The following is a 15,953-nucleotide window of genomic DNA, read 5'->3' on the forward strand; positions in this document are numbered from 1 at the left end:
TGCAGTGTAAACATCAGGAGTCGGTTGGTGAACTGTTGGACTTTATGATATACAATTACAGTCAAATTGTCAGTGAGTTCCACTAAAAATGTCCATTGTTACTGTTGGTGAGTTTAGACTGAAACAGCCAGTGAAAATACAACAGCATAAATAGTGATGCGTGAAATTACACGAGAGTTTAAAAATTAGATAAATTATTTGTCAGTATTAGCATACTGCATATGTAAGTGGGTTAAATGAAGATCAGTCTGAGAATTTGTGCGGTGATTAACAGAGTTAAGAAGAAACAAATTACAAATAATTTTATCTCTTTGGTAAGGTAAAATGAGTCGAGGAATGACATTCACTTACGTGTTGAACAGCTCAACCTGTGATCAGGGAGGCTCAGCGGTTGCAAATCCAAGCAGAGTTGCCAGGCTAATGGCGCCATCTGGTGGACAATGACAGCTACTGTGAATAAGGAAAACGTCTTCATTTTCAATCCCTGACCAAACAAACTGATTTAACATGATGTAACAGGGATTATTTTCCTACAGACCTGCAGTGAAGACTCCATAATTCAGAGTATAGTCGTTCACACATGAAGTTCACATTTACCTCCACCAACAAGCTTCATCTCACTCCCTGTTGTTTCTCTGTCTGCGTGTGCAGTCTGAATTTCAGTAATTTAAGTCTAAAACTGTTTTGGGTGATCAAAACAATTACCAAGCTGAATAAAAAGGATGTATGCTGTAAATCAAAGAGGAAGTTTCTGAGCACAAGATCTCTCAGAAATAGAATAGAGCAGCGGGGTCGAGAGGAACGTGTGAAACAGGAAGGATGGTGTGGGTACAGGCATATGTGTATGAGTGTGATTTTTGACTTTGTGGTCTGTTCAAAATGCTGAGAAAGTCAAGTTCCTCCCCCACTTGAATGTCAGTCTGCTGCAAAGACGCCAAACTGCTGGACATCCAGACTGCAGCAGGTAGGACCTCCTTTAAAGCTTTTCTCTCTACATGTCAAGCGTCACATTCATGTAAGTAGTACACAAAAGACAAAAGTCAATCAGTCTGAGGTCTACACACAAATATGTTTAAAGGTGTGGACAAATGAAGCCAAATCTACTAGCATGGTTAGATACGACTGCAGAGTTCAGTGAGAGGAAATACTGTTTAGAACGCATGTATACCAGACGGGGCTTTAGAGGAAGGAGAATCATTTACTCTACACTGAAATGCAACACAGCCGGTCTAACCCTAACCCTAACCCTAGTTTTTACAGTACAGAGAACAAAAAACTCTTTAAATATGATAATAAGGTCCTTTCAGCGTTCAGTCAGATCACATGACCTGCCCCAACAAATTGGGTTTGTTTGGATGTCAATTTGAAAGAATTTGTAAAAGTTCAAATTTACACTCTTTTTTTCCGTGTGTTTTTTTTTTTTTTTTTTTAAGGATTTTTAAGCCTTCTGTTGGCTTAAAGGCTGAGGGCAGATTTAAGAAACAATCAAAAGCTCCAGAACAGCAACACAACGGACCTTGTAGTCACCTTCACAAAGATTATAGCTGCTTCTCAAAGTCAAGGATGCTTCCTCAGTCGGCTGGGTCCTTTCCAGGCGGGTCCTACAGAGGCCAGGGCATCATTCCTAAAACAACTGAGGGCGACACGCTGAATGCAGCATCTTGAGCAAATATTCTGTCTTTTAAAGTATGCCAAATTAGCTAATAGCAGTTCCTGTTAGCAGAGTAGTCTTGAATGTACAACAACTGCATTACTTTGATACTGAAGAAAGCTTAAAAACATAAAGGCATCATGTGGGTGATTACATTGAAACCTGCTGTCTCCTCCAGGTCGGCTACAGCCATGAGTCGGCGGCGGATTTCGGTCAAAGATCTGGGCAAAGTGGACTGTCAGGGTTGGCTTCTCCGCAGGAAGCAGGGCCGTAGCTTCCTGGGAAGCAAATGGAAGAGATACTGGTTTGTCCTGAAGAGGAGCTCTCTGTACTGGTACACCAACAACATGGTGAGTCCCAGCAAGACTTTATTCAAGCGGTAACACAGTGACTCAGCAGTGAAGTCCTCGTAACGCGTCTCCAGACACCTGCGTTCAGCTCTCGACTCGTGACGGCAGGAAAGAAACACACAAAAGGGAGAAGAAGAGCACATCTAACAGCAGACACGACTTATTATTATCACTAATCAAGTCATTATGAGGAAGTTTCTCATTATTCTGAAAGTCATTATTTCAAGAAAGACTCACAGGACTCTTTGTATTTCCAGAAATCAGCTTCCGTACAAAAGTTCTAATTGGCTAATTCAAATTTCAAGTGTGAAACTTGATGAACCCGACAGCACTTAATAACACATGGAACTGCAAACGATGCCCACATTTCAGACGTTTGTTGTTTTCTGCAGAAGCTCCTCTTGTAGGGTTCTGTTTCTTGTGGTTTTAGCTTGCAGTTTATATTTGTTGCTGCAGCCCACAGTAATATTTTAGGTAAAAATGTTCTTCCGACTTGGTGGCAGCAGTTTGTATTTGTCTCTGTGGTGACCTAACATCAGCAAAGGGCCAGCATGTGGTTGAAAGTCTGAAACCACAGGAGCAGAGGCTGCTGGGTGATGCTCATGGTCTTGCAATCCCATGTTCAACAATCATGTATGGGTGTAACGTTCAGGTGTCCACATACTTTTCACAATCCAGATAGTCTGCATCTGCGGCCTTCGACACAGTCTCGCACACCATCCTTCTGGACAGACTTTCCTCTATCGGCATCACAAACACACCTCTCAAACGGTTTCATTCATACCTTTCAGGCCGCACTCAGTTCATTCAGTTAAATTCACTCCCCTCCCACCCAGTCCCCGTTACAACACCTGTTGTTCATCATTTACCTTCTCCCCCTCGGTCACATTTTCCACAAACATTAAATTCACTTTCACTGCTACGCGGATAACACCCTGCTTTACCTTTCAACCAAACCCAACGCCACACTCCCAAGTTCCTCCCTCACCAATTGCCTCCTTGAAATAAAATCCTGGCTCACCTCAAACTTCCTCAATCTAAACAGCAATAAAACAGAACTTTTTCTGACAGGAACAAAATCCACATTAAACAAAGTCCATTGTCCATAACGTCTTTACTCCCTCCCAAGTAAAGAGTCTGGGGGTCATCCTCGACAGCACTCTCTCCTTCACCTCCCACATCAGTAGTGTCACCCGGTCCTCCTACTTTCACCTCTGTAACATCAACCGTCTCCGTCCTTCCCTCGCTCTTCACTCCACTGCCATTCTTGTTCACAGCCTCGTCACCGCCCTTGTGACCATGGAGAGCAGAGCATTCAGCCGCTCCACTCTGGAACTCACCTCCACCTGACCGCCGTGACGTTGACTCACTCCCACATTTCAAATCCAAACTCAAAGCCCCTCTGTTTAGACCGGCACACTCCCTCTGACCACAACTGCGCTGTCTATTTTAAATTGTATTTTATTGTCTCTTATTGTTGCTAATATTGTCTGTTTTTATAGTTAATGATGTAAGGTGACACTGAGTGTCTAGAAATGCGCCTATAAATAAAATGCATCATTGTTATTATTATGTGTTGAAAAACTTTATTAGCCAAAGCAAATCACTGTTACACGTGCCGTGCAGTGAGGCGTACCGTTGACCACAGAGTCCGATCACAAGCTGAGATCAGTTTTTAGCCGCTGTGCTTGACTGTGAGCAGATGTTGGCTAAACGGTGTTGCTTCTCGTCTCTGCAGGCTGAGAAAGCAGAGGGATTCATCAACCTGAGCGGCTTCACCATCGAGCAGGCCAAACAGTACAGGAAGAAACAGTATGACACGTTTGTTCTTCTGTTTTCTGTCGCTCTGTGCGACACATAGTGAAGGCCGATGAGGATGAAAAGAAGAAAACCAAAACCACAGGCAGTTTGAGTCAGCTGTCTGTGGCCAAGCAGGCGGCCGTTTCACCCTCTGCTAGCATGAAGCTGCATCAACATGCTGCACAGAAGATAAATTAACATGGGGAGAAATGAGCTGCAAATGTCAAACCTTCAAATCTTACTATTTTCTGATCATTTCTTCCTTTATTTTCATCGGTGTAGCTTGCTGATCACTAATTCTCTTTGTTCCATGTTACTGACCACTCAGTGTTGTGTTTCAGTGCCATAACGGCCAGTCATCCGCTGGTTGTGACCATTTTCATCGCTGCAGAGAGCTTCACCGACATGAACATGTGAGTGTTTGGTGTCATCTCACGGCAGCAGACAAGTTTCTTTGCTTTAACGTATCCTGAAGTGACTGATGATTGCACACTGTAGGGCCCTCGGTGTTTAGATGTAAAACTTCCTGTCACAGTTCTGTCTGCCACAGGGTAGGAAATCTCCCAGGGAAATGAAGACTGGTTGGTGACCAGTCAAGCTGGCTGGCAGCCTGGCACGGGTTCTGTCTGCTTTCATGTCTCTATTATCGACCACACGCCTGACGAAACTCTCGTTTTTGTCCTGTGTTGTGGCCAGCTGCTACAGGAAGTGATCTGGTTGTCTCTGTGACAGCAGTGTCAGTAATAACGCCGTCTGAAAACACTGGGGCATTTGGTCTGTCTCCACTTAACTCTGGAAGGATTTGTCTTTGCATGTATTTTTTTCACCCTATAATGTATTAGTAATTTTAGCCATGCTAGCAGCAACTCAAATGTCTCAAAACTATTGGAAAACACCATGAAATTTGGGTCAAACCTTCATGTTCCTCTGAGGATAAAGTGTAATAACTTTGATCCTCTGACTCATCAGTTTGTTGCTAAGCACCTGCTAAACGAATGCTAAGCACTGCTAATGTTAGCATTTAGCTCAAACGGCGTACAAGCTGCTTGCAAGGCTCTGGACTCTTGTCCAGGTTTCACTGCAGTTTAATGATCTTTGTCTCCACACAAAACAGATTACGTTTCCCCCCCCTGTTGTCGACGTCATTCGACTCTCATTTTCCCTCCACGTCTCGTTCTGTGCTGCGATGCATCACTGCCGTCCATCATGTCGAATGTTTCTGCTCCATTAAAGGCAGCTTGCATGTTCACAGGTGGCTCAGCAGACTGTCCGAGGCGGCTGCGCAGTGTGAACTGATCAACGCCGAAGGTCAGTAAAACAGCAGGAACATCGAAAATATGTTAAGTATTAAGATTCAGTTATTAACAAAAGTATTACTGAAGTCACGTGCATTAAATTAAACTTATTTAAAGTATATTCCCCTCTTCAACTGTTTACCTTCCTCCAGTATTTCCTCTTCCAGGCTTTGTTGTTTTTCTTTCACTCCTTCTTTCCTGTTCCTCTGTTCACCTGTTTGTCTGTCTGTGTGCAGAGTGTTACAGTGAAGACAGCGATCAGGACGGGGACGAGTGTGAGTCCGCTTCCTGTTCCCTGGGCCCTGGACTGGAGGGAACAGCAAAATCTGAAAATGTGAGGGACAAAGTGCGAAGGGTAACTAATGACATTTATTCAAGTCCTCCACATAGTCTGTCCAAACTTACTGTCCGTCTCACGTCCTTCAGTCTCTCTGTGAGCTTCCGTCCTGCACCTCAGTCCCGTCCACCACACCGGCCTCCGAACACAGACGCAGGAGTACATCGGACAGTGCAGGTTTAGAGCCAAACAGAGGAAGGAGAGCAGCCTCAGAAGGAGGTGAATGCCTGTCCTGGCTGGACCTCCCTGAGCCGGGTGGAGTCGGTGAAGGAACGTCTCTCCCTCTGATTCATTTCGCAGAGAAAAGAGAAGAGGAGGTCATCCAAGGTAAACACCTGGAAACACACCTGATCACCATAAAAACTGAAGGTTTTAAGTGTTCAACAAAAAAACAAAAGAAAAAAAAGGGGCCTAAAGTGATGTCATTTGAGTCAGGATTGGTTTAAGATTATAGGTTAGAGGCTTCAGGCTTCATTATTGGCTACTTGCAAAAAAAATGGCGATGGTGGAAGGACAGCGTGAACTGAACCTGGTCAGTTCAGTTGCCCATTGGCGGAGTACTCCTGTAAGTCAAGACCTCCTCCCGTTTCCAGAGAAACCAGCTGATGAGCTGGAGTGCCTGTACAACCACCTGAAGGCGGCCAGATTGTCCCCGATTGGACAGTCCAGTCAGAGGGACTTCAGAGCGTCGTTCATCAGACGATGTCAGAATGACAAAGTCAACGAAAAGCTTCACCAGCTCAGGATCCTCAGCAGCACATTAAAGGTGAGCCAGCAAAAAGGAAAATGAAAGGTGAGGTTTGGATCTTATGAACGGTGAAAGATGCTTTGGGTCAGGAGGAAAACAAACGGGACATCCTAGAGAAGTAGACATCAGATAAATAAGAGACGTGTCGTCCGTCTTCTATGTAAATGGTTTATTCATTAGCATGTCAGTGTTTGCTAAGCAGCAGTTAACACAAAACACAAGTGAGACTCCTGTGAATGTTTCCTGTTTAAGAAGAATCTGGCCGTCAGACAAAGTGCATTAAAGATTATTTACAGCCTGCCAAATTTGTGTCCAACAGTTTTCAATATGTGGAGCCTCATGGTGGCGCTAGAGGGAAAGTCATCAGGATTGTACGTCTCTTCTGTCCACCCTTTAGGCCAAAGAGTCAGAGCTGCGAGTGATGGAGCAGATCCTGAGCGACCAGGCTCTCACGGCATCCACATACAGGAAGTGGAGACTCTCCAACATCATCTTGCTACAGGAGATCAGTACACATGCAGCAGGGGGCGCTGCAGAGGCGAGACCTCCTGAGAGGGCAGCTTTGAGCTCAGACTGAGGCCCAGGAGGATCACCTCACCACCCCCTCCCCACTGTGGATTAGCCAGAGGCACAGACAGCAGGTGACTGGACCTCACTGGGTGAACTGGGACTTTGTTCAGCTCAACTTCAGCTAATTAATCCTTCTACTCCACTACATTTGGAAGCTTTAGTTACTTCACAGATTTACATTATCAATACAAATAAATGTGTTATTGTAAATGAAGCTACACAGCTGGGCTTAAAGTTGTTAAAATTCAGACTTCAACATGAAAGCCAGGAGCACATTGATGCATTACTGGTCACATAATGACTCTACAATGAGCCAAAGCTTTTACACGCAGAAGGCTTGGACTTCTGTATTGTAATACTGCGACTTTTTAAAGATGAGAATACTTCTTCCCCTGCTGTCTGATGGTTCGGAAATAAAATTTTCTGTATGGCAAAGAAAAAAAAAAAAAAAGACACCAACAATAATGACAGTAAACAAATTTATTTTGTCATCTGCATTTACAGCTGGAATTCTGGGAATTCAAACACGACGTCTTTGCCTGTGAGCTTCTTGTAGACACCAGAGAAAGTATCAACCTGAAAGACAACAGGAAACGCGTTAAACATCAGTTTTATTTACATAATCTAACTGTTTAACTGACCTCTCATGGCCTTTTCTCTTTACTGAAACAGGACTGAAGCTCAAGATTTTGATTACATCTTACTGTGCTGACTCCAGATTTACTCCAAAGACACACGTGATGACGTTACTGCAGTCTTCAACTCACTTCTTTTTATTTAACTTAAAAACCACATTATATTGAACTAGTTCTAATATTTACATGTATGTAAATCAAAAAGGACAAATTAACAGCTGAAAAAGATTCAGTTAGAAACAGAGCTGAAGCATCACCTAACAGCATCAACAGAAGCTGAACTTCAAAGGTGCCCAAAAGTGAAGCAAAATGTCTGGCTCGCCCCCTGGTGGCAGGCTGCAGTACAGCTCATATTCTAGCTTCACTTTGGCACAGTGGGATGAAATGACGTGTCGTCCATTTTTACAGAATTCAGTGGGTGAACACATAATGTGCACTGCATGGTTTAGCTCCCCAGTAATGGCCCCAAAGGACTCTGGGAAGATGTAGGAATATGCAGGACGCCCGTCCTCACCGACCGGCGGCCGGGGACGGAGCTTTCTGTCCGACGGCGTGGAACGGGACTGTACGTCTCAGCTCAGAGCTACGCTCCCATACGCCACCAGGACAGAGCCAGGAGAGCAACTCCTGGATGTCCACGTCGGACAAACACAGAATCAGTCAATAACTGCAGATATTCAAAGTATTTCTCAGTTTTCTGGTGTTTTGTAGGCCAAAGGATTAGTGGGGAAAAGGTTCAGCAGATAGTTGACAAAGAAAATAATCCTAAACACGCCACTTTGCAGTTCACAAACTCACTTTGTGTTCCACGTTGTTCTGCTGGGCCTTGTCCAAATGGACCTTGATGAGCCTGCTGCTGTCCATCTTGACTCTGATCCTCTTACCCACGATCTCACTGGGGAACACCAGGTCCTCCAAGATGGCGTCGTGGACCGCAGTCAGAGTACGGCTGACGAGGGAATCAAAGAAACCACGTTAAACTCAACCTTCACGCAGGCGCATCAGCAGCTCAGGGTCTGTGCTTCCATAAGCAGAATCAGTCGACTGATATAAAACTGCACGTTTTCTGGTCGTTTCAGTTATTTATTACACAGAAGATGCCAAATATTCCCCTGTTCCATCCTAAAATGTGACCATTTGCTGCTTTTCTCTTTTCTATCATTCTGAATAAAATATCTGGTTTGGACAGTTGAAGACATCAGCTGAGACGAAACAGACTGATAAAGTCAAAGAAATTTTATGAACTAAACAATTAATGCAAAAAAAGGCTAACTGACAGAAAACAATTAGCAGCAGCGCTAATCATCGCAGCATGTTTTCTGTTTCATTATTGTAGTCAAACTATAAAGACACGAGCATCGCTTCACACTGTATTTGCTTTGGAGTCATGATGAACACATGATGTGCACTGCATGGTTTAGCTCCCCAGTAACGGCCCCAAAGGACTCTGGGAAGATGTAGGAATATGCAGGACGCCCGTCCTCACCGACCGGCGGCCGGGGACGGAGCTTTCTGTCCGACGGCGTGGAACGGGACTGTACGTCTCAGCTCAGAGCTACGCTCCCATACGCCACCAGGACAGAGCCAGGAGAGCAACTCCTGGATGTCCACGTCGGACAAACACTGGGTCCGTGTCCCCAGATGTCTTCCTTATAACCCTCCTATTTTCCTGTCGTTTCCTGGCATGGTTTCACTTTGCCCAGCTTCAATGCGAGGCTGAGACCAGTTATGTCCTCTGATAAAACCAAAGTTAAAGCAACTCTTTTAAATGTCCAAACCCTAAATGAGTACCGTCACAGACGACTAATAAAACCAGCACAAATTGCAACAAGCACTGGCTGGTTCACATTTGGCAGGCAAGTAAAATGATCAAGTTAAAATATTTTCTCTAAACAATCAGCAATTTATGAATGAAGTTATTAGTTCTCTTTAACCAGTTCTGCTTAGTGATCAAGCAACCCCACCGACATTTCTTTGACTACGTTTTACTACAGCACAGGAAGCAAGACAAAAGAACCGAATGTACATTCACCATCCTGACCAACATCCCAAAGAAACTCCTGCTTTCGTTTTCAATTCAACTCAGTTTATTTATATAGCGCCAATTCACAACAAAAGTTATCTCATGACACTTTCAGGCTTCATCAACAACAACAGCGTTCAGCCTGAGTTTCTACTCACCTCCTGGGACGCTTCTGCTTATTCTTCGTGCGGCTTTTCCTGGTGGGTTTGGGCAGAATTCTCCTCTGAAAAAGCAGAACCATCGTCTGATTAAACTGCGATCAGGATTCATAAACACTTCAACAAAACAAAAATCACCTTCTTCATAAAGATAATTTTGGAGACACAGGAAGTGGTAACTTTGTATCATTATAGTGGTCAAAATTCAAAACTATTCTGAATAAATCATCAAAATCTGACCAAACAACCATAAGTCAAATCCTGATATCAAGTAATGTGCACTGCATGGTTTAGCTCCCCAGTAACGGCCCCAAAGGACTCTGGGAAGATGTAGGAATATGCAGGACGCCCGTCCTCACCGACCGGCGGCCGGGGACGGAGCTTTCTGTCCGACGGCGTGGAACGGGACTGTACGTCTCAGCTCAGAGCTACGCTCCCATACGCCACCAGGACAGAGCCAGGAGAGCAACTCCTGGATGTCCACGTCGGACAAACAGTCAACAAAACAGATCACATCATCTCTTGCGCTTCCCAGGACAAGTTTTACCGTTTCTGTGCACACATCAGTCAAAATGGGTGGAAAATTTAAAAAAAACTAAATTCCTGTTCTAAATTCCTGTTCTCCAACAAGAGAAATGAGACACATTTCTCTAGAGAAAGATTTTATGATTTACTCATCAGCAACAATTTGCAGATGTCTCAGAAGAAACATGACTCAGCTATCACGAATCCAAACAGTTGTGATTTTCTGGTGCAGCTCACGGGAAAACTACACTATTTCACAAAGTTGTAAAGCTTATTTAATGGTGAAAAAGGAGCTCCACTGCAGATACAATCTCCACTCTGGTTATACAAGCAGTGATGCCAACAGCATCCCTCATGCAGTCCCCACAGCATGTCCTCGGGAAGGTCAGCTTTCAGTTATTCACGTAAATGTGAGAGGGGCTAGAATCTGACACAACTCTGCAAAAATCAATCCTCCTCACCTGTGCAATGAAGACCACGTGCTTTCCGCTGAACTTCTTCTCCAGCTCCCTCACCAGACGCACCTGAATCTTCTGGAAGGACTTCAGCTGAGGAACGGGAACGAAGATGATGATGGCTTTCCTGTTGCCACCAACCTCGATTTCCTAAAAACAGTGAATGTTGAAGTTAGACTTCTGTGTGAGAAACCCACCATCATTGAATGGTGTCCTAATTCATCCACAGCCAGGTGGAAAACAGGTGAAGAAAGTTAAATGGATCTAAGGATAAAGCAATGTGCACTGCATGGTTTAGCTCCCCAGTAACGGCCCCAGAGGACTCTGGGAAGATGTAGGAATATGCAGGACGCCCGTCCTCACCGACCGGCGGCCGGGGACGGAGCTTTCTGTCCGACGGCGTGGAACGGGACTGTACGTCTCAGCTCAGAGCTACGCTCCCATACGCCACCAGGACAGAGCCAGGAGAGCAACTCCTGGATGTCCACGTCGGCTTGATTTCCATTACAACATTTTCTCAACGAACGCTTCAGCAGCAACACTCGAGCCTCCTACCTTCGCTGCAGTGATGTTCAGCTCTCTGAGCTGAGCCTTCAGGTCAGAGTTCATCTCCAGCTCGAGCAGAGCCTGCAGGGAGACAAAACATCCGTTTTCACACACCTCTGCCACATATATTTTTTTTTCTTCTTCACATTTTAAAATCACATTTGGGATTTTGTTAACACGAACATCATCAGTTAAAGTAAGAAGATATCGACTGTGTTCAGTATTTCTGGGTGATGTCTGTTTGAAAGAGTTATAGAGTCAGTGACATCAATGATTCTGACTCTTACAGCAATTACCACAATCCCAAAACCTGATCACATTACAGCATATGTAGTAAGACCATCCAACTACAAAATAAAAGCTTATGATCTTAAACCCGGTCCTCTTACCTGGGAGATCCCAGACTCAAACTCGTCTGGCTTTTCGCCGTTAGGCTTCACTATTTTGGCGCTGGTACTGAACATGGCCTTTGTCTCTGCAAAGAGAAATAAAGACATGCGGGTCACATACACAGAGACCTGACTGCCACAGATCCTGGAGGGGCTCCGTGCACACCAGCATGTTGGAGTAACGCGCTAAGTTCGGCTGAAGGCAAACCAGCTCAATGCTAACCTGGAGCAGCGGCTAAATTAACCTGACGAGGACAGGTTTCAAAAGGAAACAGTGTTGGACAAAGTGATAATCTCTACGGGAAAACCTGTGAAGTTACACCAGAAAGAATCTGGCCTCTAACCTACGTTAAGAACTGCAGGTTAGCTACATCAGGTTACCGTTAGAATTAGCATTAGCTAGCTAATGTGATTTAGCCGGCTGTCATTTGTCACTGCTTCAATTTCGAAGGGAACTTTAATGCGGCAAATGACAGCAAGTATTTTTATTTCACATAGAACGACTCACACTCAGAGCTTAACGTGTTCAGTTTGCTACACTCTCCGGTCGGTGCTGTAGCTGCTATGTGAACACATGCACGGCCTGCTAACTGCTCCCTGTTACAAGAACCCATTCACCTGAGCTACTCTACTATGCCTTATTTTGTGAACTAAAACGGCCATCCGCCGCCGCAAATCGCATAATCTAAGGCATCAGAGGCTTACAGTGATTTACGGTGGGCAAACACAAAAATCAAACAACGTTAAAGTACATTTTGAAACAGAAAAGCCAGTCCACAGAAAAATGGCACAACTAACCTCTGTCAACGACGGCCAAGGAAGAGGCCGGAACATCGCGAGAGTTGTATTAATCCAATGCGGGAGTCCCATGTTGCTATCGCGAGGGGTACAGAGGCCACGCTAGGAGTGATAAGAACATCGCGAGATTTTTGTCAGAACATGGATGGAAGTAGGATACAGTGCTTGTCAACATTACTCTTGGATTTCTTTGTCGTTCCTTTGTGTGCAGAGTTGTATAGGTGTTCAACAAACGCTTAACCCCGATTATACAACTACAAGAGAGGTTGATACAATTATTTGGAATATTTTTTGGCGTTTGTGTTTGTTTTTTCAGCGCATACAAATCAACTAATTAGCTAAAAGCACTGCTAGCTCATTGCGTATGGCGTATTTTGGCCCACACCTTAGTAAAATACAGATTTCATGATATTTCACTGTGGCTAAGGTCATGCCACGATGTAAGCCACTGCGATGTCACCATGGTGATGATTAGACTAACTGGTCTTTTCAGAACAGCCCGCAGGTGCGTTTGCAGTGCCGCTGACGACATGGCGAAGGGCAAGTTTTTCTACGCTGTAAAGAAGGGATTCAAACCAGGAGTGTACAGTTCATGGTGAGACTGTTTTACTGTGTGACAGTCCCTGACTGTTTAATGTCAGCACAATGATTCCTCTAAGTGTGCTTCAGTGAGAGGAGGTAACGTTTGCATGCCAAATGTCTTTCCTGCACCTTATTTTGAATGATATGTTTTGGAGAATTTATGTCTGCTGTCTGTAAAAGTTCATGTTTCCTGAGCACACCGTGGATTGTCTGTTTTTCACTGTAATTTAGGAATGATTGTAAGATCCAGGTGGACAAGTTTCCATCAGCTTCCTTCAAGAAGTTTGTGTCAGAGAGAGATGCCTGGGCGTTCGTCAGGGGAGAAAAGCTTTCTGCCCTTCCAGAGGTGAAACAAGGTACGCCTGTGCAGACCAACCTAAAGGTTTCCTCATGTACAAACCCGAGCAACAGTGACTTCTCCACAGGGTTGTAAAATGATCAGCTCTTGAGCAAGGGCTGATCTGAGAACAGCCTGTCATTACAACACTGAAGCTGTGATCCCAGCACTAACAGTCAGCAGTCTTCTGTTTAGCTGTGTTGTCTGTAGGGAAGACATGGAGTCATTTCCTGCATGCCCTGAACCAGGACTGTGTAACCCAGCCCTGCATGGATGTCTGTTTTCATGTACTTATGTTCATTTATGCCTACTTGACATCACTTTTTTCCCTCAGCTCATAAGTTGATAAGATTTCCTACCGTGTGGTGACTTTTTATTCTCAACATTGTTCCTATAACAATTTTTATGAGTGAGTCTGTGAGATGGCAGATCTGCAGGACCATCACCTTGATGTGTGGTCTACAGTTTTGGGTCAGGGCTAAATAACCTCATACAATCATAGAAATAAGACGAGCAGAAAATCTGAGATGGCGTTTAGTCTGCTATTTCTTAAAGTTGCAAAAATCAGCATTTTTTGATTTTGGTTTTTAGTTGCTCAGACTGTGGATTCGGCCGTCGATCTGCTTCCCAAAAGAGGCCCAGAGCCTCTGGAATACATTCCTATTGGTAAGAAGAGATGTCATGCAGACGAGGAGACGCCGTCGCACCCCAAGAGAGTCAAACAGTCAGAAAGTTCGTCATCAGAAAGCGCAGACGGATTCACATACATGGGTAAGATGGTGTGTGGAAAGTGCTGCTAGTTAACACATACCATAATGTTCAGATGTTCAAATCTGGAAAATAGTAACCCTGAATAAAACCTTAACTTCAGTGTCACTCCAAAGCGGTTCTGCTTCTGTTCAGGTGACGCTGTGGTTGTTTACACCGACGGTTGCTGCTCGGCCAATGGACGGGTTGGCGCCCGAGCTGGCATCGGCGTGTACTGGGGTCACAACCACCCACTGTGAGTAAACAAACGCTGATGTTGTAGACGGACACCAGAATTTGAGCTTAATTGAAATAGTTTTAGCTTTTGTCACATTTACTGCTGATTTCCTACAGAAATGTCTCAGAGCCGTTGAAGGGAAGACAAACTAACCAGCGTGCAGAAATTCGGGTACCCCTCATCATAAGTCTTAAAAGCCAGATTTTAAAATGACGCATTGAATATTTTTACAGCATGTTATTGTGCATGAAACAGGCGGCCTGCAAGGCGCTGGAACAAGCCAAAGAGAAGAACATAAAGAAGTTGGTTCTCTACACGGACAGCATGTTTACGATAAACGGTGAGATGCAGAAAAGATCCAAAAAAGGCTTTCTGAATACGAAACCTGATAGTTCTGATCAAAGATGTGACAGGTCCAGTGTTTTGAACCGCTTTAGGTGTGACCAGATGGGTGAAGAACTGGAAGCTGAATAACTGGAGGCTGAAATCTGGAGGTCCGGTCATCAACAAAGAAGACTTCATGAAGCTGGACAGACTGAATGCAGAGCTGGAGGTGGTGTGGGTAAATATCAGCCTGCATTGTGTTACTGAATCTTCCCAAAGATGAAGCAACAGAGGGGGTGACAATAGAAAACATAAACCGGAATTTAACACACCAAATAACTTTGTCTGAAGGATTAAATGTTTGTCTCCCTCTCTGTCTTCCCCTTCGTCCTCCAGATGCATATTCCAGGTCACGTCGGCTATAGAGGCAACGAGGAGGCTGACAGACTGTCGAGAGAAGGAGCAGCCAAGCCTTTGGAGCAGCAGCATGAAGAAAGCGAAGACTCTGATTAAATAGATCTGCTGCATGACTGTTCGTGTGTAGTCTGGTTCCATGGCAGCCTGACGACTGCTTTGATACAGAGGTTTGTTTGTTGCAGAACTGAAGGGAGAGCCTGTGTCTTTAAGTTTAACTGTAAGATTTTAGTTTTTGTTTTGCTCTGCTCTAAATAAAGTTGTAAGTTTAGGCGTCAGCAAGCCTGTTTGGTCTAGTTGTCATACAACCGATCTTCCAGCAGGGGGAGCTCCAAGTCGTCGTTAGAGCCCAGCCAAAGGTACAACACACACACACACACACAAAGACGTGGGGATTATTTAAGGCTCTGTTTGAATACTGACTGACACATTGGGTGCATGTTGTTTCATACACATCATTACTTTGGGAATAAGTTTGTTACAGTGAAGGTGTATCAGATTGAGGTCTAAAATCCAGATTTCTATTGAAATTGAAACTGGAAGATGTCTGCTCCCAGTTTGACAAGCAAACCAGTCAACATTATTACGTTAAACAGCCGAGTGCTTGTACAGGTATTCATTTATTCATTTATTTTCCCAGCGTATGATACAATAACTGAATGGAAACAGCAGAATAAGAAAAAGCAGTTGTGTGTACATCCAATCACACATTCAGCTCAGATGTGCAGAGGAGAAAGCACAGAGTATCTGCGCACTGGTTTATATCTTTAAAACTTAAATAAACTCAATAAGTGTAGACCCGTCAACCAATCAAGCAAAACAAAAAAAACCACAGATGAAGTACTGACCAAATAACCACGGACAGAGAGTTGGATCTGAAAGACTGCAGCAGCTTGGAGAAGTTGAAGTTGAAGTAGTTGTAGGTCAGGGGACATAAAGAGGTTGCTTAAATCAATTTTTATTTATATTAATATATTTCGTACACCACATCACCAGCCCTGACACATCACCTCATGAAGTTGTTGTGGCTA

The 15,953-nt window shown here is 44.3% G+C and overlaps 3 protein-coding genes, 1 long non-coding RNA gene and 4 other non-coding genes across 11 annotated transcripts; 2 read left to right on the forward strand and 6 right to left on the reverse strand.

Moving 5' to 3' along the window:
* The first annotated feature begins 650 nt into the window (after window positions 1–650).
* On the forward strand, window positions 651–7,144 carry LOC124051056 (connector enhancer of kinase suppressor of ras 2-like). Of its 2 annotated transcripts, none has more exons than XM_046374091.1 (9): window positions 651–1,015; window positions 1,830–2,001; window positions 3,740–3,813; window positions 4,143–4,214; window positions 5,054–5,109; window positions 5,333–5,430; window positions 5,523–5,760; window positions 6,027–6,199; window positions 6,579–7,144. In XM_046374091.1, exons 1-9 carry the CDS (start codon window positions 996–998, stop codon window positions 6,756–6,758), a joined length of 1,083 nt encoding a protein of 360 aa, XP_046230047.1. In that variant the 5' UTR covers window positions 651–995; the 3' UTR covers window positions 6,759–7,144. The 2 variants fall into 2 exon arrangements, with proteins under 2 accessions (XP_046230047.1, XP_046230048.1); XM_046374092.1 differs by having other exon boundaries at window positions 652–964; window positions 6,579–7,142.
* LOC124051060 lies at window positions 4,952–5,642 on the reverse strand. The gene is made up of 3 exons (XR_006841733.1): window positions 5,502–5,642; window positions 5,239–5,422; window positions 4,952–5,093 (listed from the first exon to the last, which is right to left on the reverse strand). It is a non-coding gene; the product is annotated as an uncharacterized LOC124051060 (long non-coding RNA).
* A 72-nt stretch (window positions 7,145–7,216) lies between the features above and the next one.
* Window positions 7,217–12,351, reverse strand: rps7 (ribosomal protein S7). The gene is made up of 7 exons (XM_046374096.1): window positions 12,281–12,351; window positions 11,483–11,568; window positions 11,103–11,174; window positions 10,554–10,697; window positions 9,568–9,632; window positions 8,185–8,335; window positions 7,217–7,327 (listed from the first exon to the last, which is right to left on the reverse strand). The coding sequence occupies exons 2-7, from the start codon at window positions 11,555–11,557 to the stop codon at window positions 7,250–7,252; spliced, it is 585 nt and encodes a 194-aa protein (XP_046230052.1). The 5' UTR covers window positions 11,558–11,568; window positions 12,281–12,351; the 3' UTR covers window positions 7,217–7,249.
* On the reverse strand, window positions 7,814–8,030 carry LOC124051109. The gene has a single exon (XR_006841756.1). It is a non-coding gene; the product is annotated as a small nucleolar RNA SNORA73 family (small nucleolar RNA).
* On the reverse strand, window positions 8,786–9,002 carry LOC124051111. Its single transcript, XR_006841759.1, has one exon. It is a non-coding gene; the product is annotated as a small nucleolar RNA SNORA73 family (small nucleolar RNA).
* LOC124051110 lies at window positions 9,840–10,056 on the reverse strand. The gene has a single exon (XR_006841757.1). It is a non-coding gene; the product is annotated as a small nucleolar RNA SNORA73 family (small nucleolar RNA).
* LOC124051112 lies at window positions 10,824–11,040 on the reverse strand. The gene has a single exon (XR_006841760.1). It is a non-coding gene; the product is annotated as a small nucleolar RNA SNORA73 family (small nucleolar RNA).
* Window positions 12,352–12,398: 47 nt separating the features above from the next.
* On the forward strand, window positions 12,399–15,200 carry rnaseh1 (ribonuclease H1). Of its 3 annotated transcripts, none has more exons than XM_046374094.1 (9): window positions 12,399–12,545; window positions 12,774–12,875; window positions 13,094–13,218; window positions 13,791–13,970; window positions 14,103–14,202; window positions 14,301–14,355; window positions 14,440–14,524; window positions 14,622–14,746; window positions 14,905–15,200. In XM_046374094.1, exons 2-9 carry the CDS (start codon window positions 12,811–12,813, stop codon window positions 15,019–15,021), a joined length of 852 nt encoding a protein of 283 aa, XP_046230050.1. In that variant the 5' UTR covers window positions 12,399–12,545; window positions 12,774–12,810; the 3' UTR covers window positions 15,022–15,200. The 3 variants fall into 3 exon arrangements, with proteins under 3 accessions (XP_046230050.1, XP_046230051.1, XP_046230049.1); XM_046374095.1 differs by having other exon boundaries at window positions 12,406–12,545; window positions 12,779–12,875; XM_046374093.1 differs by having other exon boundaries at window positions 12,422–12,875.
* Window positions 15,201–15,953: the final 753 nt, after the last annotated feature.

This window comes from Scatophagus argus, chromosome 19 (assembly GCF_020382885.2).
Source record: "Scatophagus argus isolate fScaArg1 chromosome 19, fScaArg1.pri, whole genome shotgun sequence".
NCBI lineage: Eukaryota > Metazoa > Chordata > Actinopteri > Scatophagidae > Scatophagus > Scatophagus argus.

Coding starts and splice junctions, on each gene's coding strand:
- LOC124051056 (XM_046374091.1), top strand. CDS start 996: ATGTCAAGCGTCACATTCAT. Junction 5,431..5,522: donor GAACAGCAAAATCTGAAAAT/GTGAGGGACAAA, acceptor CACGTCCTTCAG/TCTCTCTGTGAGCTTCCGTC. Junction 6,200..6,578: donor TCCTCAGCAGCACATTAAAG/GTGAGCCAGCAA, acceptor TCCACCCTTTAG/GCCAAAGAGTCAGAGCTGCG.
- rps7 (XM_046374096.1), bottom strand. CDS start 11,557: ATGTTCAGTACCAGCGCCAAAATAGTGAAGCCTAACGGCGAAAAGCCA. Junction 9,633..10,553: donor ACGTGGTCTTCATTGCACAG/GTGAGGAGGATT, acceptor CTGCTTTTTCAG/AGGAGAATTCTGCCCAAACC. Junction 7,328..8,184: donor AGAACAACGTGGAACACAAA/GTGAGTTTGTGA, acceptor GTTGTCTTTCAG/GTTGATACTTTCTCTGGTGT.
- rnaseh1 (XM_046374093.1), top strand. CDS start 12,742: ATGGTGATGATTAGACTAACTGGTCTTTTCAGAACAGCCCGCAGGTGC. Junction 14,203..14,300: donor TGGGGTCACAACCACCCACT/GTGAGTAAACAA, acceptor GATTTCCTACAG/AAATGTCTCAGAGCCGTTGA. Junction 14,525..14,621: donor CAGCATGTTTACGATAAACG/GTGAGATGCAGA, acceptor GAACCGCTTTAG/GTGTGACCAGATGGGTGAAG.